We start from the raw sequence: 10409 nt of genomic DNA on the forward strand, positions 1-10409 counted from the left end.
TGTGGTTGGTCAAGGCAGCCGAGGACTCAAAAAGGTTGAAAACCGCTGCCATAAACCATTAACTATGGTTTACTGGGATGTGAGAACAAGGCCATTGTCAGCTGAAACGTTTTGCCTAACTGATTGATTTGCATACAGCTTCACTCCATAAAACTCTTCTTGCATATCTCGTGTCAGTAAAAATTTCTACTCATAAAGCAAAGTTCTTTATCGCCTTTTTATATTTAATTGCTCCAATCATATTCTAATGACCTTGTTCCAAGTGGCTGGATTAAATGAGATACCTTTCCGTAGTACAAAAGTAAAACGTTGCCCCAATTTCAATGATGGTGCACATTTTATGTGTTACGTTTCCTTCTTAGAGGAGTCGAGAAAGTTTGCGTTAACCCAGTAATGGCATTAATTGTGTCCCATGAGGGTCAGAAGATCATTGTCTACAGTTCTTTCCCCTGTAAGGCTTCAGAAAACTTAGCAGTGAGAAACTGGGCAGTACAAAGTGTTGTGCAATAGAAAGAGAACTTTCCCTTGATAATCTTAGTGGTTTTTTATTATCTCTGCAGTATGGTGGGTGATGGAGTGTTTTGGAACCAAATTTGCTCCTGGCTGGATTAGCTGGTGGCTTTTTCCCATCATCTGTATGAAGGAGCAGCATGGTTCTCTTGGGTTTGAACCAGTTGTCAGTTTTCTTAATCATATTGAAGTGTTAACGGTGTCAGTTTGGATTCAGTAGGCCTTGTTGTATAAATAGATATTTTAAGCCTTCTACTTTGAAGGCTACATATAGATATCCAATCTAGTGGTGCAGAAGAAAAGTTTCAAGAAACTGGGATAAATGCAAAAATATGGGCATGAGTTATATTAAATGAAACTCTACAGAATTTTGCTCACACATGCTAAACTATAGTTTAGTGCCACATGAAGAAGCCACCTTGAGCCTCGTGTGTTGCCTTCTTGTGCTCAACAGAGAGATGCCAATTCAGGCCTGAAGCAGTTTGTGTTTGTTCACTCTCACCTGCACACAATGCTTGGCTTAATCAATGACACATGGAGCAGCAGCTGGCTAACAAACCAGCAAGCTTCCTGGTCTACTCCTTCCTTTTACAGCTGGATTGGATTTTAAGTATTTTCCATCTATAAGACGCCCCCCACACCCATGTATAAGACTCAGATTTAAGAAAATAGGGAAACATGGCCCAGAGTATAAGGCACCCCCTAATTTTTGACATTTTTCAGGGAAAACCCTAGTCTTATACACGGGAAAATACGGTACTGGTTAACTCACCTTCGGTAGCACATGAGACTATTCATCTCCAGGTTGTGGGTTTGAGTCCCACTTGGGAAAAGATTCCTGTATTGCAGGAGGTTGGACAAGATAGCCCTCATGGTCCCTCCCAACTCTACAATTCTAGGATAGAAATTAAGGAATCTTGCAGAAGAAACATTTTTCTTCCCCTATGGACCCTTATGCACCCCAAAATGCCTCTCTAGAGGGATGGATGGGAGGGCTCCAGAAGATTTTGTGATAAGCAGCTGGGGTGGAGGGAAGGAGAAGCATCTATTCTGTGAAGTTCTTTGTCTAAGGATTCAAGCCACTGTGTAGATCGCGGCTTCTGATCCTTCATGGATACTGTCATGTCTATCTTCAAGGCTCCTTTTAAGGCTTATGCAGAATATGAACTTGTAAGATGTACTCTAGGATCCTGTGGGCTATTTTTAAGTTTGAATCTAAAAGTTAAAGCTGTTGTGCATTCTAAAGGAAAGAATTGGGGAGGGGAAGAGAGATCTCTGTAGGGTTTGTGCAAGGCTTTGAGGCAATGGGAGTCATCCTCAGCTATTGCTGCGGGAACGGTACTAGTCGCTGGAGATGACCGTAATCCCCTCGAACTCTGAGCCAAAAGGTCAAATTCTGAAGCAGCAACTAGAGGGAGGACGGTGTGGTTCCTACTTGGGGATACTTCCAAGAGCACTTTGGGAAGCCCGTTTCCTCTTTTTATTACCTTTCCCTGTTTAGGGAAGTATTTAATGACAGATGTTTAAATGTATTTTTAATCTTTTATTGGAAGTCACCCAGAGTGGTGGTGGTGGTGGTGTGGTTGTTGTTGTTATATTCCTCCATCCCGGTCTAGCAGATCCATCCAAAACATTCTCCAGGCATGTGCACAGTGCTTGCAAGCCTTCTCAGTCAACTTCATCCCCTCCTTTTTTTTTCTTAGACACCACAATGAGATGAGCCCAAAGTGGGTCATATTGTCCACCCCCCTCACTGTGAACCTCATTATGTCCCCTGCTGTTCTGTATAACAGACTATAAATATTTTCTATGGCAAGTATTTATTGTGACCGTTACCCTGAATCACTTGTAACAAACTGCTTCGTTTTCTGAGTCTCGCTATTCTTTACGTTCGTTAAAATGTATTTCTAAGATAAAACAACAGCTTTCATTTTTGCTTGTGCATGTTGTAGTGAAGCGGCAGAGGGAGGTGGGGCTGTTTAGTATACCCATGGCATGGTGACCTATAAAATAGGATGTACTAAAGGAACGTTTTGTTTCTTATTCAATAGTTAGAAATGATTGCCATGGAAAATCCAGCAGATTTGAAAAAGCAATTGTATGTGGAATTTGAAGGAGAACAAGGGGTTGATGAAGGAGGAGTTTCCAAAGAGTTTTTCCAGCTAGTTGTAGAGGAAATCTTCAACCCAGATATTGGTACGTAATTAACTTCGTATTTATTTAATATGCAAGATGGCTTGTGTTTAGTCTTCTTAATAGTTACCTGCTCTTTCCTGAGCCATATGAAAACCCATCTTGCTAGGTTTTTTGTTTTTACTTGTAGCTTTGTACCCCAGCCTTAGACACCATCTTGTGACAAGTCAGCAAAATCACGTCACAGCCCTTCTAGGGGATAGCACACCATTTTCACATGCAAGTGTGCCTTGGTTTTGAGTGCTCACCTGCCCACCGGAAGCCTGCTGTAGCTAGCAGCCTTCTCCCTAAAATGTTAGCTCTTCTTGTGCAGGTAGTGTGGATGTCATGGAATGTTCAAGCATCCATTTCCAACACACACACACACACACACACACACACACACAGTTTCAGTGGATTTTGGATTTTGGAATATTATGGTAGCTTTATTATACATGGGGACTTTTGATGATGCTGTGAACTAAGCTGTGACTAAATAACAGGTGGATTTCTTCATGTGCCTCCTCCACAAGAGGCTCAGAAGGCGACAACATGAAAACGGGCCTTTTCTACAATGGCTCCCCATTTGTGGAATGCTCTCCCTCCAGGTTTATACATCTTTAGGCGCCCGGTGAAAATATTCTTCTTCCACCAGGCCTTTCACTTATTGACATCCAATTCCCTTTTAAATGTGTTCTGGGAGGGGAAATTATTGATTGGTATGTTCTTATTTTTATTATGCATTTTTTGTGTTTTTTATATTGTTACATTGTAAACTGCCCTGCAATCTTCGGATACAAATTTATTAAGTAACGATAATAATAAAAATTAAGCTTTCATGTTTTTTTCTTAGAAAAAAGTATTGCTATTCAATTCATCAGTATTAATTTTGACGTGCTTTTTTATAGGAATGTTCACTTATGATGAGTCTACAAAATTGTTTTGGTTTAACCCATCGTCTTTTGAAACTGAGGGACAGTTTACACTGATTGGAATTGTGCTGGGCCTGGCCATTTACAATAACTGCATTCTGGACGTCCATTTCCCAATGGTTGTCTACAGGAAACTAATGGGCAAAAAAGGAACTTTCCGTGACCTGGCAGACTCTCACCCTGTAAGTTGATAATTACGTTTGGAAATCTGTACTTACATTCTGAGTTGTTGTTGTTGTTGGCGGCAGTGTGACACTCTGAGTGTTCTCTTGCATGAAACGTCAGTGGCCATTGTCTCAAAATTGCATAATAGGGACCAAAGTTGAGAGTGTTGCTTGCTTAGTAGTTCATGACAGAGGCAGTGTTTAAACTGGTGACTTCACAGCTCCCACTGTTTGCCGCTTCACTACACATATCCACACCAGCTCTTAGTCCTGCGGAAGTTTGCTTAATGGGCATTTTAGAAAAGTCAGCATTTAGCAACACTTCTAGTCACCTGTTATTACAGAACATGATGTCAGGTGCTCAAGGAAAAGGCTGCACAATGTGCAGTGTCAAGAGACCTGTACTGTCAACACAAATATGCTTTGCCAGTACTGGAGAAGAGGGGAGCGTGTGTGTGGAAGGGAGGGTGACTGGGTCACTTAACCTGTTTGTCTTATCTAAGCAGCTGAGATCTTGAATGTATAGGGTGGCGGCAAGCCATATCGGCAGCTGAGTTATAAGGACGATCACAACAGTTTCGAAACTAGCTTTCTGAAACTTCACAATGCAGTTGTGAAAGCAAACGATGCCAGTGATGTTCTCGGTGTTATTTCATTCCAAAACAGAAACTTGCATCTGTTCCAAAGTTTCCTTTAGCTGAAAATCTATTGGAAATTATGGATGGTAAAAATAGGACAACTTCTTCTCCAAATGCAAAAGGAGGTGTGTGTCCCCGTGTTCCCCGCTCTTTATCAGACTCCACTTACAGCCATTGTTAAGCTTTGGTTACCACACACACACAAAAAACACACACACTTGCCTGAAACAGTATCTTACTGTGTGCATTATTTTTTTTAATGAAAGGCAGCTCTGGGAAGCCACAACCTTGATCAGAACAGTAGGCAAGGGGTTGTAAAGATCTTTTTCCATTCAAAATTGTCCTCCCCTTGCTGCTTTTCCACCTACTGAGATGTGGGGATCTCTTCCCTGCCTGTGGAAAAACAGCCCATGAAGGTGATTTGGATAGGAAGAGCAGCCTTTGAATAAAGGATTAAAGAGCGCTCTCCCCCTCCACAGTTGCTGTGATCTGATTCACAGTATCCTATAGCTGCTTTTCATTTAAATCTGGAAACTGACATGGGTGTAAGTAGAAACATACAGTTTGACCCATAACGTTCATGCACACTGCATAATTACCAGGTCTGTTGCTGGGGCTTTAAAGCCTTATGAAATATGTCTTGTTTCATTTTAGGTTCTCTATCAAAGCTTAAGAGACTTGTTGCAGTATGAGGGAAGCGTGGAAGATGATATGATGATAACCTTCCAGATATCTCATACGGATCTCTTTGGTAATCCGATGATGCACGATTTAAAGGAAAATGGAGATAAAATCCCTATTACAAATGAAAACAGAAAGGTAATTTGAATGGGCCACCAGTTGCTGAGTGATTACCTGATCAATATTCCAGGAGAACAGATAGAAACACACCTTGTATGCTTTTATATAAATTAAGCTCATTTGCATGATCCCTGCTCAGGCTGTCAGAAAGTTGTATTTTCTCATTTGCTTAATTTGTACAACAACAAATAGTGCTCAAGGTAACTAACCTCAATAAAATACAAAGCAAAATAAATCAAAAGCGTGAAAATAAATTGAGTGAAACATACCAACAAAACTGAAAGAAATGCCACCAGTTCAACTAATTTCAGCAGACTTACAATTGCTATAACAAGTCAACTTGTAAGGCCAAAAGGCCATATGAATGAAAGCATCTCTGCCTGCTAGCAAAAGATAATGAGAGAGGGAGTATAGGATGAACCACAGAGAAGGGGATTCTGATAAAATGTGATTCTGAGAAGTGATTTTGGGGAAATTATTGCGGTACTGCCCTCCCTGTGGAATACCCTACCATCAGATGTCAAGGAGATAAAGAACTACGCAATTTTTAGAAGACATCTGAAGGCAGCCCTGTATTGAGAAGTTTTTAACGTTTGATGTTTTATTATGTTTTTATATTCTGCTCGAAGCCGCCCAGAGTGGCTGGGAAAATGCAGCAAGAGTGACGGAGTATAAATTGTTGTTATTGTTATTATTTATTAGATTTTTAAATACCTTTATTAGAAGTAGATGATGTGAAACATTCTCTGGCTTGTTTATAAACCACTTGATTTCGTGGATGGAGTGAAAAGAAATAGGATTTATTTGGGGAAAGCTCAAAATTATTAGCAGCCCAAATGATTTAAATAGGGGGATGACTGTTCTGATTTTCAGCAGCAGTTCTTCCTATTTCTCACCTGTAGCCACTTGTTAGTTGAAACAAAGATTCGCACTTGACCACTGAGGAAACCTTGCATTATTTGTCTTTTTATTAAACAGGAATTTGTGAATCTGTATTCTGACTACATTCTCAACAAATCAGTAGAGAAGCAGTTTAAGGCCTTTCGAAGAGGATTCCACATGGTAACCAACGAATCTCCCCTAAAATATTTATTTAGACCCGAAGAGATTGAATTGCTCATTTGCGGAAGTAGGGTAAGGCACTTGAAACGTGCAAAAGACAATAACTTGCTCTCTGCTGAATATCTAAAGTCTGAGGTGGTGATATGATGTCTTGTATTTATAGAATCTAGACTTTCAAGCTCTAGAAGAAACTACGGAGTATGATGGCGGCTATACCAGAGACTCTCTAATTATTAGGTAGGAGGTTTAAGTTTTTCTGTGGGTGAATGGAGAAGACTCTGCCTGTTAGCAAGTGGTGTGAATAGCTAAATTACGACACAAATGTACCAGATAATGCACAGTTTAAAAAACAAAAGAGAGATGTGTTTAAGGCTTCCAGTTTTGAAATATATTAGATCTTTTTTTCTTGTCCATTCTGTGGTTAAACCAGAAGATCTTATGTCTTAGACATAGGTCAAAAAATCTCATGTAGAAGGATGACTTCAAGAGTAGCAAAGGGGAGGCGATGCTCCCCCCCCCCCAAAAAAAAAATTATTGTCCCCTCCCAGCTTTCAGGGCCTATGTTGCATGGATTGCATCCTTGTTCGCCCAATAATGGTCTTTGAACTTTCTGGGCTCCCCCAAATAGCTTTTCCTAGAGCCTCGTCTGGTCATATAGTAGCAACTTCTGTTTTGTAATCAAAGTGGCTATTTGGAAAAGTTTTGTACTTACCAAAAACAGTGGAGGACCCGCCAGTTTTCCCATTCTCAAATTTTGCATCACATGGTAGTATGTGCATGCTAGCGCTCTCAACAGCTAAGGATAGTAATGAGAAAGGGGGAGCGTTAGGTAACTTAGGCAGTGTGGGAAATGAGAAGGTAGACTGCCATCCACTGTCCTCATCCCCATCCATAGCCCTAAAACAGACCACTGCAGCTGAGTAGAAGTCTGTAGGTGTTTGAGTAAATGTGAATGCAGTTCTTCAGTCAGGTAGGAATATACATTCAGAAGCACCATATTCCCCTACCTGGATTGAGATATATGTGTGCCTCTTTATATAGTGTTTTTGCATTTGAAAACACCCTTAAACAATACAGTGGTACCTTGGGTTACATACGCTTCAGGTTACATACACTTCAGGTTACAGACTCCGCTAACCCAGAAATAGTACCTTGGGTTAAGAACTTTGCTTCAGGATGATAAAAGAAATGGCGCGGTGGCAGCAGCGGGAGGCCCCATTAGCTAAAGTGGTGCTTCAGGTTAAGAACAGTTTCAGGTTAAGAACGGACCTCCAGAATGAATTAAGTACGTAACCAGAGGTACCACTGTATATTGATACAGTACGCTTGCATTTGCTACTTGTAAGGTTAAGGGCAAGATATAAGCAGCACAAGACGTTTTGCCTTGCCCAGAATATTTATTTATTTTCATTTTTGCTTCAACAGAGAATTTTGGGAAATAGTCCATTCATTTACAGACGAGCAAAAAAGACTATTCCTCCAGTTTACAACAGGCACAGACAGAGCCCCAGTAGGAGGACTCGGAAAACTAAAGATGATTATAGCCAAAAATGGCCCCGACACAGAAAGGTAAACTCATTTGACATAAATCTTACTTTAAAATTCAGAAATTTAAGTGTATCATGCAGCAAGTGTAAAAAAAAAATACGTTTTAAGCCTCTTTCTGAGTTGAGTTCCCCCTCAGTCCCCACTACAGTCATACCTTGGAAGTCAAATCCCTTGCAAGTCGAACATTTTGGCTCCCAAACACCCCAAACCCGGAAGTGAGTGTTCCGGTTTGTGAAGGTTCTTTGGAACCTGAATGTCTGATGCAGCTTCCGATTGGTTGCAGGAGCTTCCTGCAGCCAATCGGAATCCGCGCCTTGGTTTCCGAATGTTTTGGAAGTCGAACGGACTTCCGTCACGGATTCCGTTCGACTTCCGAGGTACGACTGTACTAGTTGTTGATTTGAGAAAAGCGACAGTAATGGCTTGTGCGTTTTGTGTTCCGCCTCTCCCGTGAGCTGATCGTTTTCTCCTCTTCCCTTTCTCCGTAGGTTACCGACGTCTCACACATGCTTTAATGTCCTTCTGCTTCCGGAGTACTCCAGCAAAGAAAAACTTAAAGAGAGATTGTTGAAGGCCATCACATATGCCAAAGGATTTGGCATGCTGTAACGAAAATAAATAAAATAACAAAAGGGATTAAAAAGATTTGGTGGTGATGGTGTCCCTGTCCAAAATAAATAAATAAAATAACCCCCACCCCACCCCACCCCCACAAAAAGGCCATAAGATATAGAGAGCTACAGTAGTCCCTCGTGTCTGTGCCCCCTTCTTCACTTGGGGACATTGGGCTGGAACAGCAGATTTCAGCTGCTTCTTTGAACAAATTATTTTTCTTTTAGCGTGAAAGTGTTACATATTCTTTCACTTGTATGTACAGAGAGGTTTTCCTGAATATTTATTTTAAAGGGTTAAATCACTTTTGCTTGTGTTTATTACTGCTTGAAGTTGAGCCTTTTTCTTTTTTTTTCTTTTTTCTTTTTTGAGTATTTACAAGAAAACGAAACTGTACTCTCCCGAGGAAAAATATTGCCATCATTTGTAGATTGTGTAACCTTTTTAAGTATGTGCTACATTTTTCGTCCCAGTTTAATCAAATCGAAAATCAAGAACTGTACTTTTTTGGACAGTTTTGCTTTTGAAACTTGAAGTCTTGGAAAGCGAAATGGTGTGATGCAATGACTGCTGTTCTAGCCCCCAAAGAAATGTGTGGAAAAATATTTAGACTCAATAAAAAAATGGAAGGGAGAACTTTGGAATGTTTAACTGCAGCCTTTGAGAACTTTTACTTTAGTCACAGCACAACGATTAAAAAAAAAAAATCTCATTTCAATATATATGTTGTCTTTCACATGTCTTGTCTTGTAGCATACAGTGTTTTTAATTAGCAAGGTTTCTAGCTGTATGAAAGCGTAAACATAGTTAGGTTGGGTTTTGTCTTTTCTTTTTTTAAAAGAAAAAAAAGTTGTTTACTGGGAAAAGTGCATTTTCAGCCAAACAGCATTAGAGTAGGATGAAATGTGTTGTTGGAGAAATCGGAACGTTGGGTCTATAATCAAAAGCATGTGAAGTGCACTTAAAACAAAATTTTAATTGCCTATTATGTTGACATTTTAAATAGACAATCCAGTCTTCCCTGCAAGTTATTTTAATGAATTGTTGTTCCTTTTTCAAGTCGTATGATCAGTGGTGCAGCCAAGGGATTATTCTTCACCTCCCCACCCCAGTTTAGCAATGGTGGGGGAATAATTAAACATCTTAAGGGCAAGTTTGCATTGTAATACTCCCAATTATTCATTGTATGTCTCGGAAATAAACCCTCAGCTCACGTCCATCTCTTACATAACATGCCATAGGTTTGGAGTGTTTTAAGTCTGCATCCGACATCAGAGGGACGGAGCCCTTACCTTTCTACAGATTGTCCCTGCACGCTGGTGATCGCCGCTGTAACAATATAAAATAAAGGGACTGTACATTTTTAACCAAGACAATGTAATTGGCATACCTCGTCTTAACTGCAAGTGACAACTGATGTTCAGATCTGAGCTTGTGCCTTGGTGATTGCTATGCCTGACTACTACACACAACAAATCAGCTTGATTTGTGCAGAATTGGTATTATTTCATTTGAGGGAGAGGAAAAAAATGTGTCTTTCAGGATTATTTTATTAATTTTTTTTAGTAATAGATACAGGCAACTGTTATGTACCAATAATGCTAAATAAAACAGTGATGTTTTCCACCATGGTCCAGTGACAAAGAAGAAAAGTGATTTTCTTAGTTTCGTAAGTTAACCCTGGTATCGTTGGAGTGACTTGGATTTAAACTGCCATGTTTATTGACTCCCTTTGGTATAAAGCTGTCCTTAACAATTCACTTGAAACTGACGGCCTTTACCACTCTCAAATGTGTCTTGACATTAGTGGGGCTTTTTACTCATCTTGTAGGTGAGAGGTGCTAAGCATATAATTTCTGTGGTTATTTGTATATGCCTCAATTAACGGGCAGTTTTAAAATAGGCACCTAAAGGGATGAAATTCTGATGGCTGAAACAATTTCCTATGTTATTAGATAAATGATGAGCTT

The 10409-nt window shown here is 40.0% G+C and overlaps 1 protein-coding gene across 6 annotated transcripts in view; it reads left to right on the forward strand.

Annotated features, from left to right (window-relative positions):
• The window catches only part of UBE3A (ubiquitin protein ligase E3A), a 38253-nt gene extending 28183 nt beyond the window's left edge, over nt 1-10070 (forward strand). For all 6 annotated transcript variants that reach the window (XM_083437744.1, XM_083437747.1, XM_083437742.1 and 3 more), the window contains 7 exons: nt 2562-2706; nt 3591-3796; nt 5071-5235; nt 6196-6351; nt 6443-6516; nt 7705-7848; nt 8316-10070. In XM_083437744.1, coding sequence (XP_083293870.1) covers nt 2562-2706; nt 3591-3796; nt 5071-5235; nt 6196-6351; nt 6443-6516; nt 7705-7848; nt 8316-8436 — 1011 coding nt within the window. In that variant the 3' untranslated portion in view covers nt 8437-10070. The remainder of the gene's footprint in view (nt 1-2561; nt 2707-3590; nt 3797-5070; nt 5236-6195; nt 6352-6442; nt 6517-7704; nt 7849-8315) is intronic.
• The last annotated feature ends 339 nt before the right edge of the window (nt 10071-10409 follow it).

The sequence above is a fragment of the Podarcis tiliguerta genome, assembly GCF_965153285.1.
Source record: "Podarcis tiliguerta genome assembly, chromosome: 4".
Taxonomy (NCBI): domain Eukaryota; kingdom Metazoa; phylum Chordata; class Lepidosauria; order Squamata; family Lacertidae; genus Podarcis; species Podarcis tiliguerta.